Here is a 19,997-nt window from a genome sequence, read left to right as displayed (position 1 = left end):
ACGTCAACTCGTACGGAGTCTTGGTCGGGTACATGCTGTTCGTCGACCGGTTGATCAGGTAGGCAGCAGTGCTGACCGCCTCTGCCCACCATATCGAAGCCACGCCCTTGTAGTGTAGCATGCTTCGAGCCTTCTCCATGATCGTGCGGTTCATCCGCTCCGCCACGCCATTCTGCTGGGGGCTATACGGGACCGTCTTCTGATGCATAATCCCATTCACCCGGCAGGAATCAGTCATCGGCGTGTTCACGAACTCAGTGCCGTTGTCCGAGCGCAGGCATTTAATGCGCTGCCCCCACTGGTTCTCGTACAGCTTCATGAACGACTTGAACTTGGTCACGACCTCGCTCTTCTTGGTCAAGAAGTACGCCACGACGTGTCGCGAGTAGTCGTCGACAAAGGTGAGCACATACCTCGCTCCGCCCTTGGACTTCGTCTTCATAGGACCCATCACGTCTGTATGAACCAGTTCCAGCGGTCGAGTCGTCGCCGACGTCGACCGCGACGGGAAATGTGCGACCGTCTGCTTGCCCTTCATGCATCCTCCGCACAGGGTCTTCGTCTGCTGTTGAGTCGTCGGGATCCCGTCCGTCGCCTCGCGGGTCTTCGCCATAGCGTCTCCGTTCAAGTGTCCCATACGAGCGTGCCATAGCTCCCACTTTCCGTCGACTCCCGAGTACTCGGTGTAGTGCGCCATGTCCTGCTGGCAGTCCAGCAAGTACGCCTTGCCGACCTTCTTCCCCGAAGCGATCGCCTTCGTCTTGTCCCAGATGACGCACGACTTCCGCTGGAACTCGACACTCATGCCGCGTTCAGCCAACCTCCCAACCGAGAGTAGTCGCCGGTCGAGTCCGGGGATGTGGAGCACCTCCACCATCTTGATGCGCTTGCCGCCGATGCCCGTTAGGCGCACCGACCCTTTCCCAGCCACGCGGATCTTCTTCCCGTCCGCGATTGTCACATAAATGTCCGCCGACGACTCGTTGTACTCGAACAAGTCATCGCGGTGAGGCGTCATGTGAGCCGTCGCCCTACTATCGATCAGCCAACCCGCTGAAGGATTCTCCGCCACAGCGAACACCCAGTCCTCGGCGGTGTCTCCATTTCCCTTTTCCGGGCAGTCCCGCTTCATGTGGCCCACTTGGTCACAGTTGAAGCACTTGCCCTTGAAGCCACCGACCTTTCGTCCGCCGTTGCGCTTGCGGCCGAATGCCTTGCCGCCCTTGCCGAACTTCCCGTTCTGGCCCCTACCTCCGAACGAGGTAGCCTTCAACGCGCGCTCCGAGGTCTCCTTCTTCTCCTGCCGCTCGTACTCCTTGAGCAGCTTCTCCTTCACCTCGATGAGGATCACATCCTTCGAGTTCTCAACGATGGATGCGATCAACTCGTACTCCGCCGGCAAGCTGCTCAACAGGATGACGAGTTGTCGGAAGTCATCGAGCGGCTCTCCAAGCGTCTGGAGGCCCACGATGAGCTCGTCGAACTTGTCCAGGTGCTTCGCCATCGTCGCACCGTCCTCCATCTTGAACTCATGGAGCCGATGAGTCATCGTGACCCGATTATGCATCGTCGTCCGGTTGTAGAACTCGCGTAGAGTATTCCAGGCTTGGATAGCCGACGTCGCCGACCGAATCTTCGTGTGGTGTTCCACAGCCACGCCTTGAGCGATCAGACCGAGCGCCTTCATGTCGTTGAGCATCCAGGCCTCCGTCATCTCCGTCGGGTCCTTCACCACTTGGACGTGCGCCAGCAGCCCCTTCCTCGCGAGCGTCATACGCATCGCGAACTCCCAGTGGAAGTAATTGTCGCTTCCCAGGATGACTTCGGCCTTCTTGCTGGACGTCGTCATGTCGGTCGTCGGGGAGGGCTTGAGCTTGTTGCGGCTGTTAACCTGTTGGTTTGTGGCTTGTGGTTTAGGGGGCAAATTCCGAAGTGAGATTAAATGTTGTCGTCTCTCAAACTACTCTCTAGTCTTCCCCTCCTGCTTTCCTTCTTGTTCTCCTTGTGCTCGTTGGTGCCTCTCATCAGACGGATTACTCCCGGGTTCCGATTGACTTGATCTGAGTATACTTGGGTCTCCCTGACTAGCCATTGGTATATCCACAGCCCGGCTGCCGCCGGCTCTCCCGTCGCCGTCGGATCCTCCGAGTCATCGGCGGATGTGTCCACACGTTCTCCTCGTCGAAGCGTCCGAAGCTTGTGCCTACTGCGGCAACGACCAGAGTGGCCCCAACTGCTGCGTCTCCGGAAACTACTGCCAGCCGTGGAACCCGACCTACTACCAGCCGGCCAACGCCCGCCAGGTGCGGCACGCCCGAGGTCGGCATCGACTACAATGGCGCTGACCTCGCCGACCTCACGGGCATGTAGCTCCCCGACGACTGCTGCAACCGGTGCGCCAGTACTTCGGGCTGTGCCGCGTACACGTTCGTGAACAATGGCTGGGATGGCCAGCCGCACTGCTACCTCAAGCGCGGCACGGGCACGAGGAAGAAGGCCGTGGGGGCCGTGTCCGCCGTCGTGTCTTCCTCCTCCTCCTCGAGGCCTCGCGCTACGAACACGACAGACGGCGGCCACATCCAGGTCCAGATCCGCAGCGGAGCCGTGCAGTCCAAGGCCGTCAACCTGGGCGGCTGGCTCTTGACGGAGCACTGGATCACGTGGGAGTCTGCGCTGTGGAACGGCATCTCGGCGGACGAAGACCACAAGGGCGAGTACCACACGATGCAGCTCCAGGGCAAGGAGAAGGGCACGGCGGCGTTCGAGCAGCACCGCAAGACGTGGATCACCGAGGCCGACATCAAGGAGATCGCCGAGACTGGCGTGCTCAACACCGTGCGCGTCCCCGTGGGCCACTGGATCATCCGCGACGCCACCACTGCGCCCGGAACCGAGGGCGACATGTACGCGCGCGGCGGCCTCAAGTACCTGGACGCGCTCATCAACAACTGGGCCGTCAAGTACAACGTCGCCGTCATGATCAGCCTCCACGCGCACCAGGGCAGCCAGAACGGCATCGAGCACAGCGCCCCCGTGACGCTGGGCAACGTGGGCTGGAGCACGTCGCAGACCAACGTGGACAACTCGCTCAAGTTCGCGACGTTCCTCGCGGCGCGGTACAAGAACAGCCCGGCGTTCCTGGGCTTGAACCGCATGAACGAGCCCGTGCCGTTCGTGGACGGCAACGTGCTGCGGAACTACTACATCCAGGCGTACAAGCAGATCCGAGCCACGGGCAACGACTGCATCCGGCTGGTGACCCCGTTCCTGAGCGAGCAGGACCCGGAGCACCTCAAGGGCATGATCGGCGCCCCCGAGTACACGAACGCCTGGACCGAGATCCACGCCTACTTCATCTGGGGCTACGAGGGCAAGACGGAGGAGCAGGTGCTCGCGGTCATCGACCAGTACGCCCAGAGCCACCTCAAGGCGGCGCCTACCAACAACCGCTCTTCCTGGGCGAGTGGTGCATGGGCGGCCCGCCCGACGCGAGGGGCATCTTCCAGAACATCGACAACTTCCGCGAGCTGGGCCGCAAGCAGCTCGCCTACTACAACGCCGACACGACCGGCGGCTGGGCCTTCTGGGCGTGGCGCAACTCGGACGAGACGGTCAAGCGCACGGGATGGTCCATGCGCTACCTCATCCGGAACGGATACCTCAAGCTGACTGCCTAAGGCGCTCAGTAGTGTTCTGGTTCCCCCGCTAGATAACTTCTCCAGTAAAACCCCACTTCACAAGTACTTCAGACGGAAGTCTTGATGTCATCAGCCATGTACATGTAAATGAAAACGAATCTCCACTCCAAACACTCCAAACGTGCGTGGAGTTTAAATTATTTGCGAGAGTCCAAGTTGATCGAACAGATAAGGCCACCGCGTAATCGGCGAGGAGACAGTACGGCGTGGCCTTACTTTTTGGTTGCTGGTTGTGGCCACTTTTCCATCCACTTGACCATTGCGTTCAGTCGCTCTTCGTTCTTCGTGCCAAAAAGCTGGTCGCAAGTCAACTTGGAAATGTAGTTCCGGGGTGCGCAATACACTGCGGCATCGTAAGCTTCTTTCAGCACGTCCAGCGGCCATTCTCCAAAGTTACTGCTGAGAAGCTCCAGGATACTCGCGTATTTACTGCGCTTGGCAGCACTGACGAACGCCTTGTGCTTAAACTTTCGTGCCACGTGCTTTTCATCTGATAAAAGCTTCACAAGATACGTAATGATAGGCAAATTATCATGAATAGGGGCCTTTTCAAAGGCTTGGAGGATCGTCTCGGGAGAAACCCGCTCCACATCGTATAGACTCTCCATCATCTCGAGGTTACCGCTGCCCGCAGCGGCAGCAAAAGCCTCGCCCACGGACTCGGAAGAAATCCGAGGATCGTCCCGCATACACTTCACGACATCACTGCGGTCTTCCCGGGCCGCAATTACGAAGGCCTCGTTAAGAATCTCTAGAGGAATACGTGTATCCGCACATAACACCATCACGATTTTGGGGTGGTCAGACTCGAAAACATTAGCACTGTTCACGCAACCAGCAGCCCGCTTGAAAGCAGCGGTAATCGATTCTTCCGAGATATTTGTATGGCCGTTCTCATACAGTCGCTGGATCACCTCGACGCTGTCCGTGATCTCAAACACTTTGTTCAGCAATTGCGACGACGCACGACGCGTGTCGTAGAGGAAGAGAGTCGTCTCCAGTTGAATTCCTCCTGTCGACCCCGCAGCACCCTCAAAGCCCTTGTCAAATGTCTCGGAGTCAATGTGACCCGTACCAAGCAGAAATTCAACCACACTTGTCTTCCCATGGAGCGCCGCGCGAAAGAAGGCGTTATTGATCGCCTTGATGAACCTGTACCCTCTTTTGTAGATGAACTTAACGCCATTAAGATGTCCGTCGCGAGCCAAATGAACGAACAGGTTGTGGCCAGGGAAGAGCTTCGGGTACATCTCCTCGACCCTCCGCACCAGTGCACTCTGCTTCATATCCACTGCAGCAGCAAACGCACCCGCCAAATCCCACCGAAATCCATCCAGTTCGAGCAAATACTCCACCACCTCCTTGTGTTCTCCAGAAATGGCCAGCTGTAGTGCTCGTGACCCAAAAGTTTTTGCATTCGTATAGCCTCGTTCCTTCGCGTACTCGACCACAAACTTGAGCACAGCCAAGTGCCCATTTGCCGCCGCTTCTTTTAAAATGTTCGCAGCTCCTGATCGCATTTCACTGGGTCTATCGCTTTGGAGATCTACATGAAAGAGCAGTACCTGCACGACCTGGAAGTGTCCACCTGCACCAGCCGCTACTGCAGCCTCCAATAGCGTTGTCAGTCGATCTTCATTCCCTTCGCGATCGCTGTCTGAACTGAATATCAGCAGCATCGTCACGACTTTCCGATGACCTCTGGAAGCCGCAGCCACGAGCGCCTTGCGGAGGCCGCAGTTGGACTCGTATAGGAGGTAGTGGAGCCACCGTATTCGCCCTGTAGCTGCTGCGTCCACCAGCGCCTCCTCCGGTGTCATCAACAGCCGGTCGATCTGCTTCATAATGTGGGGCAGTGCCATTATTTTAGCTGGAAACATTGCATGCTTGAGTCGCTCGTACTCTCCATCCTCTACTGCAGCAGTGCGAGCCCGCTTCGACGCTTGAGACGGCCGCGGGTCGAGTCCTGTTCCTCCGTTCCGGGGTCTCTTGGGCGTTGGAGTGGTCGCGCGCATGGCTCTCTTGGCAAGATGTCGATGACGTTGCAGTCGAACGAGGAAGCCTGCCTTTCCGGATCACCAGAAGTCTACCTGAACTTTTTAGGCTAAGTTTAGTCTTAGCAGGAAGGCCAGATGGACAGCCGAAGCTCTTTTTATCCGCTCCACTCCCGAGAAGCCCTAAATGAAGTTCATTTCCCCCACAGGATCGCGATCCATGAAAAAGCTTTTAATTTGTGAAGTACGGTAAGGTCGTAGGATTCGAAGAGCCAATCGAGTCATGGTCGCCTTCGTCGTGTGCAATAGGAACGTGAACCCTATCAATTCGCGGCATCACGAGTTTGCAAGCAAGGAGGACTAAGATCTGCTGACACCGTTTGCTGACTACACTTCAAGAATGGACCATGATTCATTGATAACGCTAGGTATCACCGCCAGTGCGTCACTATAATATCGGGAAAGCTCTCGACGATGTCGTCCGTGCGGATAACAAGCCAATTGTGAATATGCTTTCATCGTGCATACCCCAAGAGGATGATCAGGCTACTTTCTGGCGAGTCGTCGAATAAGGCGTTTGAATGTCCCGCTCACTTTGGCTCACCGATGCTGTGAAGTTCTTACCGAACACGAGAAGGAGCAAGGCGGAGTCCAAGGTCACTAAGTACAGTAAACACCGTTATTGAGGGTGATATGTAAGCGAGGAACTAGAAGAAGTCACACGATCCATTTGCAGCAACGGACTGGTTATTCATAAGATCTGTTTTCTGAAGTTTTCGTGTGCGCTTAGGTCCAATGACCAGGTTCATCTACTCAATAGCTTACAATTTTTTTTACATCTAACGCCAGTCACACTCGGAGTGAGCACTGCATCTACCAAGAGCTTACAAGCCGCGTAGGTTTTCCTGCCGAGTTGGCTACCCAAGCTCTAATGGACGCGCTAGGTACTGTAGGTGTGATATTTTTGCGGCAGTACCAACGTCAGGTAATCCTGTCTAGAGATGCACAACTGTTGCCACATTCATTTTTTTCGCTTGGCCCCCGCAGGCGTCCCTTGATCGTGTTTTAGGTCGTCCTTGTGGTGTTCACCTCGAACATGAAAGCTGCCAATACGAAAATATGGCAAAAAGACACACCGCATCCTTCCGGATGGCAGCAAGGAGACTACGGATAGCCTGCCCACAACAGAAACCGAGGAAGGGGTTCAAGGTTCTGGGTCTGTGTAAGCTGTCGCCAATGCCCAAGCGGAACTCAAAACCTGATGACGATTTAAGAGCAAGCCCGACGGTTTTCGAGGCCACAGCCCTCAAGAATAACCTGCGGTAGGCTTCTTGGGAATCCGAGGAGGACCTCCAAGTTCAAAGCGTTTGCGCCCAAGCTGCGAGCCCTCCCGGTAAAAGGGTAGCCTGTATAAATCATGGCAGCTGCCGCTATCCTATAGAGCCTTGTTGAATTGTCTTTAATCGGAGACACAACGAACGAAGCACAATACATTCAAAAAGAGTTGGCTTGCCAACAAGTCCTACTCGGCCTTCGATTCTTCAGTCCAGTCTGCCAAGAACTTCGCCACAGCTTCAAGGCGGCCTTGGACTCGTCGGTTGAATAGTTGATTGCATGTGACTGTGCGAATGTAGTTCCTGATTGAGTTATTTCGCGCGGCCTCCAAAGCCTCCTGGAGCACGCCGAGTGACCACTCTTCCTTTTCATCTCGGTTCAGTGCTGCTATCGCTTGCATTTGCCCATGTCTTGCCGCACACACGAAACCGGAATCTTTTAGATGCTGCGGAACACGCGTTCCGTTCGACAAGTAGCTCGCGAGATGTGTCACGTTTTGCCGTTTAGTGCCACTAACAGCGGTGATGAATGCTTCGAAAATTGCCTCAGGCGAAACGAGCTGACTTTCATACAGCTTCTTCATCCGACTGCCGCGCCCTCCCAGAGCCACGTCAATGAAGGTCTTGTCCACCACTTGCGGCAGAATACGAGAGTCGCCGCGCAATAATTCCACATCTTTAGTGCTGCCTTGCACTACTGCCCCCACAAGCGCCCTTGTGAGAAGTTCAGACGAAATGCACTCCCTCTTGTACAGCAGTTCGATTATTCTAGTCTTGCGTCGGAGGTTGCTTGAAGTTGCACGTTCAAAGGCGGCGACGATAGATTCATCTGGTATCGGCTCGTTCTCAAGCAAGAGTTTGAGTACGGTGGTACTACCCGTAAGCCCAAACACTCTGAGAACAATCTGAGAAGCCGGGCGCTTCTTCTTATAGAGAATCGGTACCACTTCGCGTCTGTTCCATCCAGTAGTAGCAGTTTTTTCAAACACTTGGTCGAAAAGTCCCGGTGACAATTTGAAAGAACTCCACAAGAACTCCACGACAGCGACGGCACACCCCATTGCGGCTTTCTCGAATAACGCGTCAACCAAATGTAGACCGATTCCCTTGCCGAGAAGGTACTTGACGGCCTCCACGTAATCGTAATGTGCCAGCTCATGAAGCAACTTACGCCTTGGGCGAGCTCGAGCATAGACATCATAGATTCTGTCCGCCAGCTCGTACAGCCCAGCGTCGAGCGCGGCACTGAACGAGCCGCTGAAGTCCAAACGGAACCCGGCCACGTCCAAATTCAGCAGGTACTCCACGACGTCCATGTGCTTGCCGGAGATCGCTCTCTCGAGGGCCAACGACTCGTCCTCTGCATTCATGCCGTTCACGTACATCGATGTAGCGTGTGTTATCATGAACCGAACGATGCCGAGATGGCCTTGGCCTGCTGCGTTCTCCAACAAATGGGTGGCTGTTTCGTACGCCTCGTATTTCCTCTTGCGATTCCTAGCTCTAGTGAGGAACGGCCGCAGCACGAGCAGGATAACAAGGTGCACGTTCTCCCCAGCAGCAAAGAAGCCGTCGAGTATGGCTTCCCACGTGTCACGGTCTGGCTCACTCCGGGGCTTGAGCAACTCGGGTAGCATCACTTGAACAACTGCCACATGGCCATTGCCCGCTGCAAGTGTGAACGGGTCCAGCAGCTTGCAGTCAAATCTGTGCAAAAGCTCCTCCACCCGGGCCACTTGGCCACTTGCTGCCGCCTCATACATGGCTTCGTCAGGTGTCAGCAGGAAGTCTTCAAGCTGCCGCAAAATATGTGGCAGTACCGTGATTTCGACCGGGAAGCGAACCCCCTTGAGCTTGCTCGGGGGAGCGGCCGACGCTGCCTGCACTGCGTCGTCCCCATCTTCGTCGGCTTGATATGCGGCCACGCGCGCGTGCTTGAAGGCGGCTGCGACTTGGGCAGCAGAGTCTTCGCGTTCTCGCTTCGCCATGCTGTGTTGGAAGTGCTGCAGGCACGTAGGTGTAACCCCATGGTGGGGATACACGGTTAGACACCAGAGTCGAGAGAGAGCTCACTTCTCGATTGGTAAAGCCACTGACGAGGCCCCCGGCGGGGGGCCGAAACGCGTCTGGCACGCGTTCAATAGAGAGGTCGTACATGCATGCTCCAAGTACTTCCTACATGCTGTAGCTACCTTCGTTTTCGTTTGTGTCGCATCTCCTCGTCAAAACTTGGCTCCATGTACCCATCTCATCGAGCCATAATGACGAATTACGGTCCGTATTCACGAGCGCTCTTACACAACTGGAGCGACCCGGCAAACTGGTTAGCTTCATTCACAACTTTATCTGCAGCAGTCGAGTGGTGCGCAACATCGACAACGTCGCAAGCTCGAAACGTAATGACTCACTACCGCGCTAAATTGTATGAATCAGTAGGAAAAAATAATAATTCGAATTCAGACGTACAGTACTTCAACGACAGTGGACCGCATCCCGCTACTCACCCAAAAGCCGAAGAGCATGTCGAGCGACACTTCCAGCAGCAGCAGCAGCGAGAGGGCGCTCGAGAGCTCCGACTCGGACGACAGTTCCTCCTCCAAGCGCGTATGCACGATCATGGACGTTGACGAAGCTGCCTCCCCCCTGCCAAGCGTTGACCTTCCGGTCGAGATTCAGAAGTTGCCGCTCGTGCTCCAGCGTGCTGCCGCGCTGTGGATGACCCCAGAGGATGCAGTTCTGCAAGCCGCAGCATCGGGGCAATCGGGGTGGCTGAAGCAACTTCTAAACGAGTTTATGGGCACCTTGGAGCACGCAGCAGCGACCGCCACCTCCGAAGGGAACACCCTCCAGACGGTCCTGCAGCTGCTGCACGAGTTGGATGACCCGTGTCGACGGTGCTTCGGCTCCGACACCATCGCAACACTTGAAAAGGCAGCGATCATTGCCGCAAGAAGTGGCCATCTCGACACGGTCGAGTTGCTGCTGCGCTCGTTGGAAGTCCGCGGGAAAGTCCGTGAAGAGGCGGCCTGGAAAGTGTTGGAGGAGGCGGCAGTACATGGGCACTTGGCGGTGGTGCAATTCGCGTCACGGTACGTGATCAGGACCCCGAGCGACGATGAGCGATGCACCGACAGTAAGGCCGTGTCACTTGCCATAGCTGGGGGATATGTCGACGTGGTGGTCTACCTGCTGCGGTATCCGTGGAACGTGGCCTCCGCCTTTATGGAGGCGGTGAGAAAGCAGCAGCATGTTATCGCTGAGAAGATCTACCAGGTCTTCCCCTTCTACTTTGAAGGGAAGAATTTGTTTGTCGAGATGGCGGGCGACGGGTTCCTCATCGCAGTCCAGTACCTGTACGAGCGTGGCCATAATGACGAGAACTTGGTTCAGGACGCGTTCCTCAAAGCGGCTACCGGTATGACGCGTCGTACAGAAGTGATGGAGTTTCTGATCGGGACTGGGCGAGTATTAGAGGAGGTTTTTGATACGGCGTTTGAAGCTGTGGCAACTTCTGGATCCGTCTCGACCGTGACGTTTCTCTATGAGCAGCAGTTTGCATCCCTTCGGGGGATTTACCGAGCGTTCGAGAGAGCGGGCAGTCTTTCCGTGACTAAATTCCTCTTTTTGCTTCAACGCACCAGACTGAGGTAGATAGTGGGGCAAAACAAAATCTATTAGCAAACTAGTCTTGATCACACCGAGGAGCATCCGAGTGCAGCCCCAATTAGTGATCAGAAGACGTAGTTGCTGTAGACATTGTTAGCTCACTAGCCATCAGTTGAGTCAGCCGTCTTGTGCGCTGTTCTGGGTTTCGTGTGTATCGGCGATAAGCTTCAGATCGCCATCGCCCGTGATACTCGATTGCCGTTGGCTCAGCTCCACCGTGGAATAATGCTGTCGCTCCTCTAATTCTGAGCGAGTGCGTAGTATACAGACGCTGGTCGTGGCCAACATGTTGAGCGGCTAGCTGAAGTGCTGCATTCATCATCTTTGCCGAAACCATCCAGGAGTTTGATAATGAACAGAGCGGCTTCTCAGGGGACAGATCGAGATCTGCGGCGTTCTTCATCAGCCAGATGGCACCAAATACAGGGCAAATCGGTGGACGAGATGCTTTTTGTAGCATTCTTGCAGTTCCTTGGCGGTACTGGTCATTCTTGCTTCCCCGAAACTGAATCTGGACAGAAGCTGCTGCTTGGTAGTTTAACGTCGTGCGGCCTTCACCGTCAGCAACCTTGACATCCCGAACTTCGAGGCAATACGGATATCGGCGACCATCGCATATTAGGTATTCCGAGCGTCGGAGGAGAAAGTAAAAGCCCAGCACCGTAGCCCCAAAAAGCACGCGGTGTTGTGGGTTGCCAAAGTCGACGAGGTTGCTGAATGCAACGAGGAGTTGTTGACTGACGGGGGCGCGAGGTCGTGACGCGCTAGCTGTCCGTCGGAGTCCCCGAAGCGCGAGGTGGTGTCCGTCGTTGAGCTTGGGTCTGGTGCCATATTTGATGCAATGATACCAGCCGACATGGCTAAGCTTTGATTGAATGGTGGCGAATCCAATGCCACTTGTGCGCCAGCATTGCACTGCGAAGAGAGTCAGCTGTAGTGATTGCTCATCGGGGTCATTTCGAGGTAGCCAGATCGGGAGTTGTCGAGAGCGCCGATATTGACACCACTGTTGCGATGAGGACCGATAGGTTCGCTGCGACGAATCTGCCAGGGACCGGAGCTGAAGCGCGAATAACGTGGATCGTAGATCCTCCGAATTTTCTGCGGGACTTCTCGTTCCTGCCACATAGCAACGAGGTTAGAAAACTGATCGAGGCTGGACCCCACCCAGGCGCGAGATTCCAAATCGGCCAACGTATTTCGGGCTCCTGCGAGATGATCGGCCGATACTCGAATGCCGTGTTGGGCTTCGACCGCCCCGAGCACACGGTTCAGCTCTTGCGAGAACGGATTAGAACTTGCCTGTTTGTTGCACCATGATACCGCAGACTGGTTGTCGATGATGCACTTCACGTGAGAGAGACCACGATCATTTGTTGGACTCCATTCAGCACCCTACACAAGAGCCGCCAAAACAACGCTCAATTGCGCGCGAACATTAATCGTGAAATGCGCATCCGAGACGACTGCAGCGGCTTTGCACTTCTGTATCATGTCTTGTTCGATCGTATCAAATTGGACTCGTAGGAATTAACGACGAGCGGGATGAAGCACGCATAATCCTGTGTCACTCGCATCCATGTAGAGATAGACGATAGGTTCCGGCAGATCCCCAAAGAAGCTGTCGGTACTGATCGAGGCCGACCAACCGATACAAGGTGTTCAAACCAGAGTAGATCTAGCCGAGCGCCGGCACTTAGGACCTTCGACCCGTGCGGTGGCATCTGACGCCACAGGGTTACCACACACTGATAGAATACTTTAGCGGAGTGGATGCAGGAACACACGCGCCGCAGGCTGCCCAAAAGCTTGTTCAACTGATGTTTTGATGCCGCGTTGAATTCCAGAATTGCACGTATGCGTCCGAGAGCTTTCTCTATCTTGGCTTCCGGCATGGAGACAGTACCTTCCTGCGTATTCCACTCGAGCCCAAGAGCTATCAGCTGCTGCTCCCAACGCGAGAACTTCGAATCGTTAATTGATCTCGGACCGAGAAACGCCATCATCGCCAGACGGAGAGCTGCCTCGCAGAGCTCGAGCCGATTATCGATCTCGGGCTCGACGCAAATGTGATCATCAACCCATTCATAAGCAAAGAACGTTTCCTTGTCCGATGACCGTGGATCAAGGCTACCAGGGCTTTCTAACCCCAAGCGATGCGAAATGGCGCCTCCAAAAACTCCGTAATGGCCGGGCGATCCTGTCCAGCCAAACGGAAGCGCTGTATCGATTACAGCCGCGTTATCCTCGGGAAATTTGCCACAGAACCACCGAACAATTTCTGCTGCCAGCATTATCTGTCGAAAAGCACTCTTCACGTCGCCCTTTAACATCATGATCCGCCGGTTTGGGTAGCGCTTGCGTAGATATTCAATTCGACGGGCGATGGCTCGAACGTGGACGTAGAGTATAGTCGGGAGTTGCGAGCGGTCCGATGCTGCGTTCGTCGATCTCCTCTTTGGATGAGATAGGTCGTGGATGAGTCGGGCTTCGAATTGAGGGTCAAGACCGGTTTTAGGTACACATCCGAACGGGCTAAATTTGACGGTGGGTCAACGCTGAGATACATCCGTGTCAACAACCAGATACGTCCCAGCATCCTGGCCGTCACGAATGCTCCGCCGAAGTGCGTTGACCGCATCGCCAGCAGACTTGTGATTTTCTGGAACCTCAGAGAAGAAATCATCGAGACATTGACGAAAACGGTGACGAACGCCATGTCGAACAGTGTGAAGGAGGACTTCGTGATGGCGATACCCTCTCGAAAGTACGGCTGACCATTCCATATCCAGTGCCTTATTAGGCCTGCTGTCTTCGGCTGTCTCGTTTCGCCAGATCCGTACTAACTGCACGAGTGAAAGATGTTCTCGACGCGTAAGCTCCGAAACTGCACGTTGTAGTTCCCGGTCGATCTGAGCCGGAGATACACCCATGTGTGAAGTCCGTCGTGTAGCGCAGCACGGAAGCTGGATGCCTGCTTCCCTGAAGAGTGAATTCAGCTGGTCTCGGCGTTTCTGCTCCTCGTTCTGCAACGATGTTTCTAGTGTTTCTCTCACCTGTTGAACGATAGCAGTAGTAATTGCAAACTCGCCGTGAGGAAAGATAGCCATTGGGAGTCATTGATCTTGGGGCATGTCTCGCCGAAGGCCGCCCATGCTCTCGATAATGTACTGACGCACCACGGGTTCGAGCTTCTCTGCAACGAAATGGGCGCGACCGGAAGAACAACGTTCTGGGGAGCGGGGAGAGCAACCAGACTGGCTTAAAAACTTGAGGCACACGGATTTCCATTCTGCATCGGTAGTGCCGCGAGAACGTCTTGAGGGACATGACTGCGTTTAGAATCACTGCCGCTGCGCCTAGTCACGGTACGATCCTGACGTACTGATTCTTTAAGTGCAGTTGCATTTGCTTCCGTGTGGACGAGATGAATAGTGCTGATGAAATCAGGGTCGTTCATGGCGAGTCGCTGTCGAACGCGTCCCCGGTTATCAACACCCGACACCGCCAGGTCTTCGACTGCCCGACGATATTCATCGAGGACACCATCAAACCAAAACGTGATGAGATCCACCGCCGACGCATTCCACAGGCCCATACCCGTGATGGTTGCTGCAAAACTCATGGCAGCGGTAATAAATTCCTGAGTCGCAGCGTTGTAGAACTTCAGCGCGAAGGCCTGAAGGAGCGAGAACGCTTCGAACAGCTCCGCCATCGTCGTCAGACAGCGAGAGCGAGGTAGATCGACACTGGCCGCAAAATTGTTCATGTTGACACCTTGTCGACGCCACTTGCGCTGCGCAGTCAGGTCGAACCGCTCCAGGTGAGCCAAAGAGAGACCACGAATGCCAAACGCGAAATCGAAAAGCTTCAACAGGATAGCTGGGTGGGGTGTTATACCTGCAGCAGACGATGACAGCATTAGCTGCATTATTTCTGAGGGTGTCTTACCGGCATAGTCGGGATGGACGATGAGCCCATGTACGGCTTGTTGCAAGCTTGTAGGTCGAAAGTTTGTCCCTGCTTGAGATCTCTCCAGAGCGTCAATGGCCGATGGCATGGCCGGCTCGACTCCTGGCGCACGGCGTTGGGTTGGGCGAGAGTTGATGTCGGCGCTCTCGGCTGGCCGCTTGTTTCGATCTAGGTACTCTGAAATGAAGTATGCCAACGCACGTGGGTTAGCCGCCAGAGTTGCTAAGAGTTCTGATTGAAGCTCCCGCGATGAACCCGACGATGACGGTGGCGTGGGGCGCTCGAGGACGTTTTCGACAGCGTCATCCACGACTGCATCGTCTCCCTCGAGCTCTGAGAGTAGCGCAGTGAGCGCTGAATTCTCAGTGGGAGAAGCGATGGGATCGAAATGGAGTGACGAGTCACGAGTTCGAGTGCGAGGTTGAGTTCGATTTCGATTTCGAGTTCGAGTTCGGGTTCGATCGTCGGAGCGAGGTACGGATCGACGTGTTGGAAGTTGATCCCCGGGATCTTGCACATTGGCATCTTGAGCGACAGTTTCACGGTAAGCGGGATCGTCAGTGAAACCGGTACCAAGGCTCAGTTGCCGCATTGTGGGGATAGGCCTGTTGCCATCGACGTAGTACGCGTAGTCCACCGCATGCTGCAGACTAAATGTAGCCATCTTTCCTGTAGTCGGGTCGGTCCAGGTGCGCGATTCGGACCCATCCGGTTGTTGATTACGAGGCAAGACTCCGTTCAAAATGGCAGCAACATCTCTGGAGCCATCACTCCCATCGGTGCCGAGAACTCGGTCGAGCTCAGTGACGTTGAAGTCTCGAAGCGCCGCTCGTGTTGTGTCCGCCGTTTTGATTGCTGAATTCTGCATCAGGAGGCAGGTAACAGGAGCGATCTCGTCGAGGCGGGAGGCTGCCATTCGGCTGACGCTGTCGCCATGACGTACGTTGACCGACTTGCCTTGATAGGTCTGGACATGACCATAGACGTAAGTGCCGCGTTGCGTAGAAGTTCGCCCGTCGCCGTATTGGCGTCTTCTTCGGGCACCAGACGATCTTGGAGAGCATTGAGACGGACTTGGCCGTGGCGCGAGGAGTCGCGAAACGCTTGAACGACAGCATGGTCGGGCCGGGTCCGGAGCACTCGCACGTAAACGTGCTGGTCAGGCTTCACAACGATGTTGGCAGGAAATCCTCCGGCCGTGCAAGTATCAGCGGTGCCTGCGTGCGCATGAGAGAAGGTAACGTCGGCGATGCGGGGTCTTCGGGACTTGTGCGACCGGAGGCGAATCTTAAAATGATCGTGCGGCTCGAATGCGGCCCGTTCGCGAAAGATCGTGCGGCTGGCGTTGTTCGACTGTTCGTACGAGCTGAAGAGCAAGATCTCGCGATTCTCGCGTCTTCACGTTTCAGCAAAACACAGCTTGGCTCCGCCATAGCACCACCAAGAAGGAAAAATAGCCGCGAAGAGCATTACGAGCGCGTTTGAGAACGTGACCGGCATCGGATCGACACTCAGCGCGAAGCTGTGGCTGCCTTCTTGTACCACAACCGGAGCGCGATGCCCCCGGACGTGATCTGCACCGTCTTCGCGATGACTGCGTACGATCTAGACGACCTGGTGACGATTCTCTACGACGACCCGAGCATTTCACGTGAAGTTGTGAGTGCTGCCTTGCAAAATGCGTCAGGCTTGGGGCATCTGCGTATCGTCCACTTCCTCATAGACAAACCTGAGATCACGCAGTCCGTGAAGCAAGTGGCCCTGCTGTTCGCAGCTCGGAGTAACTACCGAGCTGTTGTTCAGCTGCTGGAGAAGGGCGAAGACTGGCCACTTGCCACTTTGAATGAAGCACTGAAATTGACGAGCAGCCCGCGGCTGAAACAATTTTTGAGGGAGAGAATTGGTGACCTAGCGCCGAGGCTGCAGTGATAAAGAGGCGCTAACAAGACCGATGCAGCTGCTAGTGGAGCACCAAGAGTGCAAACTTTCAGTTTTAATTACCCCCCCCCCCCCGCGCGAGAGCCTGTATTAGACACGATTCGACAAAATGCTTATCCTGTATTAGACACGTTAAGGAATTTTCACTTCGTCTTTGTATAGGCTCATACAAAGTTGAAGTCAACCGGGGGTAGGTATATGCCCCATCCTTTCCCGATCAGCCTGCATAGTCGTGCGCGGCACTTGAACTTCGTATTTCGTAAAAATAAGATGCCAGAGGTACTCAGCGTGCTCAGCAAATCAGTATAAGTATGTGAAGGTGTTTGCGCACGCCATCCATTCTGGCCTCACTTCAGAAAATCCCGCGCCGCCGCACTAGAGCTGTCGCGAAAGTAATCCTTAACTTTTCTAACAACTTGTGTTTATAACGTGAGGGTGTACTGCCCTAACCTGCCTTCAACTACCTGTTTACTCAACCTTTACTTACCCCATACAAAACCTAAGTACAAACGATTTGTAGCTCTTCGAGCACACGGCACTTCGAGATGGAAGCTGAAGCGCTTCGTCGTGCAAGCCCCGCTCCACCAGATAGCCAGGAGCTTCAAGAGCCCACAACGGAGACCGACGCCACCCAAGTGCATGGTCCACAGTCTCCGAGACATGGCCAAGAGCTAGCTCCGGGTCAAGATGGCTTTGCCCAAGACGCCAATACACAGAAACCTCCTGCTACCCCTGTAAGTGCAGGGCGCTCTGTGCAGAGCTCGAGACGTACTTCAGCTCGTGTTCGGAAGCAAAAGCGAGCAAACCCTTCCAGCACGCACCAATCGAGTGTCCGCCAGCACAAGCAACAGCGATCAGCACGTTCAAGTACAAGACGAACTTCCAGCCAGAAACGCCGCCCTACTGAGCCGACCGAGCCGCCAAGCGACCGAGACCCACGTTCGGATCTTGCAGCGCTTCACAGAGAAGTCCCCGATCCTGGCACTCGTCTAAGCACTGCTCCACCACGATTGTTCACAACAAGACGCCAGCGTCGGCACGAACTGTGGCAATTCGTTCGACTAGCCACTCATCCTGATCATTGGTACTTTGCAGACGCCGAGCTCGAAAACAAGCACGCCGCCTTTGCTTTTTGCACCCGTTGCAAAATGACAATAGCGTTTAAAACGTCTCAACACAAGGTTGCGCAGCACATGGAGCGGTACCATCTTCGTGAGCTAAACGAGTTCATCCGTGGCGAAAATGAGCAACCAGTCCAACGCAATCTCGATGAAGAACTCACGGAAGCGGCTACGCTTCGAGAGATCAGTCCGGATGAGCAGAAGCATCTGAATATGCTAGGGTTGCAGCGCACTTTCGCCCGCTGATTATTGTCGAAGATGAAGGCTTTCTCGAGTTCATTGCGTTTATCACTGAAAAGTTGTGTGGTGTTCGCATGGCAATTCCCAAGCGTGCTCAATTGCGTAGGTGTATCATCTCGGTGGCCGACCAAATGGGGTTTTCGTGTGCGCCGACATCGAGCAGTCGTGCGAATATTTTTCAATTACGTGCGATATTTGGACTTCGAGGAACCCGCGAAGTTACTTTGCATTTACTGTCCACTATTTGACCGAGTCATTTGAGGTGCGAAGCTGGACGCTGGAAGTACGCGAGCTGCCTGGGAAACATGATGCTGCAGCGATTTGGTTGGCGTTGGAGGAGATAATGGAGGTGTGGAGGCTTCGTAAAGAGTATTGTACTCGATTTGTCCATGATTCGGGGTCTAACATGGTAGCTGCTGGTGACAGTTTTGGCGTCGAGCACGCCCCGTGTTTGGCGCATGAGCTTCACTTAGTACTATTGGGCGCCTTGTCCAAGAAGAAGAAGAAGAAGAAGAAGAAGAAGAAGAAGAAGAAGAAGAAAGAGTCGCCGCAGAATTCAAGACCAGCGTGGGAGTCGGTGGTTGCGCAAGAGCCAGGTGCGCTAGAGAATGAGAACAAAGAAGATGACAACCTGAATGAGGATGAACGAGCGGACATGGAGATTCTTCGTGAAAATGCTATCGATGAGTTGGATGCATTTCTGGCCGAAACACTTTTGAACCTGGAGAAAACGGAGCTAGAGTCTATGCGCGAGGTTGTGCAAGCGTGTCGGACTCTGTCGGCATACTTCCGAAAGTCACCAAAAGCGTACAACCGTCTAGATGTAATCAGAAGAAACACCTCCGCATTAAACCGGGCGATGTCATAAATCTGGTCGTCGACTGCCCGACGCGTTGGAATTCCTGCTGGACAATGCTTGAACGGTGCATTCGACTGGAGCCAGCGCTTGACAAATTTTTCGAGCATTTGTTCACTTACGAGGGGCGAGTGGAATTTGATGGAATGCACAAAAAGCTATCGAAGCCAACACACAAGCAGTGGTTGGCTATCCGATGCCTTTGTGTATTGTTGAGCCCATTTGAGTCGGTGTCAAGAAACCTGGGCGGACAGTTGTATCCGACACTTCCTGTGGTCCTGCCCGCTCTTGATGCGCTGGAAGGCGTCCTTCGCAACCGAGAACTATTTGACAACATTCTAAGTGCTGTTGGTAAGGAAGCCTATGTCGACGAAGTCCGGGTCTTAATGCTAGAATGTCAAGCGGCAATGCGACGGTTGTTCACGGAGCGCTTTGATGCCCTCAAAACCTCAAAGCTCGTCTGGATTGCATTTTTGGACCCACGAATGGCAATGTCAATGAGCCACTTGACAGACGAAAACCGAGCAAAAGCTCACGCGGATTTTCTCGATGCTGCGGTTGAGGTGGCCGAGCTGCAATCACCACCACCGCAGAGCTCTATTTCGGCTGTATCACCAGATCCTGACAAGATGGATTTCTTTACTCAATTCGTGTTGAAAGCTACTCCTGATGACTCGAGTCAAACACCTCTAAGGAAGGCCTGCGCTCAAGAGATTGAAAGCTACTTGGCTTCGGCCCGCGCGCTTAGTAAGGTAGGCAAGGTGGATCCGTTGGCGTGGTGGGCAGGAAATCGAAGCAACATCCTAATCTCAGTCGCCTGGCAAGGAAGTGGTTAGGAGCTGTGGCGACCAGTGTCCCTTCCGAAAGAGCATTTTCCACCAGTGGCAACATCATCACTGCCAAAAGGAGCTCGTTGACGCCGGAGCTGGTGCGGGACCTAGTGTTTATCGCTGAAAATTCTAAACGAGCGAAGCGTGGGGGTGCCTAGCAGCGATAACACTCGAGGACGATGCACGGCTAGTGATGAAAGTACACCTCTGGGTCGGGCGGAAGCGCTAGTACATTCAAAAACGAGTCGATCCTAATACATGTCACCTTATGTGTACACGTTTGTCAGTGTATTAGTGGTGACAATCTATATTGCTCAGCGACATGAAGCACGCGCTCGGCTAATGATC

At 54.6% G+C, this 19,997-nt stretch overlaps 9 protein-coding genes across 9 annotated transcripts; 5 read left to right on the top strand and 4 right to left on the bottom strand.

The window, feature by feature from the left end:
• Nucleotides 1–2,159: 2,159 nt before the first annotated feature.
• On the top strand, nucleotides 2,160–3,677 carry PHYSODRAFT_332350 (hypothetical protein; the record flags this gene model as incomplete). The annotated part of the gene is made up of 3 exons (XM_009529364.1): nucleotides 2,160–2,303; nucleotides 2,371–3,407; nucleotides 3,494–3,677. The coding sequence occupies 3 exons, from the start codon at nucleotides 2,160–2,162 to the stop codon at nucleotides 3,675–3,677; spliced, it is 1,365 nt and encodes a 454-aa protein (XP_009527659.1).
• Nucleotides 3,678–4,276: 599 nt separating this feature from the next.
• On the bottom strand, nucleotides 4,277–4,846 carry PHYSODRAFT_437379 (hypothetical protein; the record flags this gene model as incomplete). Its single annotated transcript, XM_009529363.1, has 2 exons — nucleotides 4,277–4,591; nucleotides 4,640–4,846. Coding segments are annotated over 2 exons (522 nt in total), but the record flags the coding sequence as incomplete, so codon positions are not given.
• Nucleotides 4,847–8,193: 3,347 nt separating this feature from the next.
• PHYSODRAFT_256494 (hypothetical protein) lies at nucleotides 8,194–9,014 on the bottom strand (the record flags this gene model as incomplete). The annotated part of the gene is made up of 2 exons (XM_009529362.1): nucleotides 8,194–8,209; nucleotides 8,251–9,014. The coding sequence occupies 2 exons, from the start codon at nucleotides 9,012–9,014 to the stop codon at nucleotides 8,194–8,196; spliced, it is 780 nt and encodes a 259-aa protein (XP_009527657.1).
• A 532-nt stretch (nucleotides 9,015–9,546) lies between these two features.
• PHYSODRAFT_332347 (hypothetical protein) lies at nucleotides 9,547–10,677 on the top strand (the record flags this gene model as incomplete). The annotated part of the gene is made up of 1 exon (XM_009529361.1): nucleotides 9,547–10,677. One exon carries the CDS (start codon nucleotides 9,547–9,549, stop codon nucleotides 10,675–10,677), a length of 1,131 nt encoding a protein of 376 aa, XP_009527656.1.
• A 73-nt stretch (nucleotides 10,678–10,750) lies between these two features.
• PHYSODRAFT_501905 (hypothetical protein) lies at nucleotides 10,751–11,818 on the bottom strand (the record flags this gene model as incomplete). The annotated part of the gene is made up of 1 exon (XM_009529360.1): nucleotides 10,751–11,818. A coding segment is annotated over one exon (1,068 nt), but the record flags the coding sequence as incomplete, so codon positions are not given.
• Nucleotides 11,819–12,835: 1,017 nt separating this feature from the next.
• Nucleotides 12,836–16,164, bottom strand: PHYSODRAFT_332346 (hypothetical protein; the record flags this gene model as incomplete). Its single annotated transcript, XM_009529359.1, has 9 exons — nucleotides 12,836–12,892; nucleotides 12,969–13,180; nucleotides 13,282–13,465; nucleotides 14,078–14,592; nucleotides 14,644–14,841; nucleotides 14,925–15,189; nucleotides 15,284–15,526; nucleotides 15,604–16,053; nucleotides 16,138–16,164. 9 exons carry the CDS (start codon nucleotides 16,162–16,164, stop codon nucleotides 12,836–12,838), a joined length of 2,151 nt encoding a protein of 716 aa, XP_009527654.1.
• Nucleotides 16,165–16,221: 57 nt separating this feature from the next.
• On the top strand, nucleotides 16,222–16,593 carry PHYSODRAFT_332345 (hypothetical protein; the record flags this gene model as incomplete). The annotated part of the gene is made up of 1 exon (XM_009529358.1): nucleotides 16,222–16,593. The coding sequence occupies one exon, from the start codon at nucleotides 16,222–16,224 to the stop codon at nucleotides 16,591–16,593; it is 372 nt and encodes a 123-aa protein (XP_009527653.1).
• Nucleotides 16,594–18,369: 1,776 nt separating this feature from the next.
• PHYSODRAFT_332344 (hypothetical protein) lies at nucleotides 18,370–18,831 on the top strand (the record flags this gene model as incomplete). Its single annotated transcript, XM_009529357.1, has 1 exon — nucleotides 18,370–18,831. The coding sequence occupies one exon, from the start codon at nucleotides 18,370–18,372 to the stop codon at nucleotides 18,829–18,831; it is 462 nt and encodes a 153-aa protein (XP_009527652.1).
• A 134-nt stretch (nucleotides 18,832–18,965) lies between these two features.
• On the top strand, nucleotides 18,966–19,807 carry PHYSODRAFT_315274 (hypothetical protein; the record flags this gene model as incomplete). The annotated part of the gene is made up of 2 exons (XM_009529356.1): nucleotides 18,966–19,571; nucleotides 19,616–19,807. 2 exons carry the CDS (start codon nucleotides 18,966–18,968, stop codon nucleotides 19,805–19,807), a joined length of 798 nt encoding a protein of 265 aa, XP_009527651.1.
• Nucleotides 19,808–19,997: the final 190 nt, after the last annotated feature.

The sequence above is a fragment of the Phytophthora sojae genome, assembly GCF_000149755.1.
Source record: "Phytophthora sojae unplaced genomic scaffold PHYSOscaffold_4, whole genome shotgun sequence".
In the NCBI taxonomy this organism is placed as follows: Eukaryota; Oomycota; class Peronosporomycetes; order Peronosporales; family Peronosporaceae; genus Phytophthora; species Phytophthora sojae.
The sequence above is the reverse complement of the archived record's forward strand: the minus strand, read 5'-3'. Positions and strand labels throughout refer to the sequence as shown.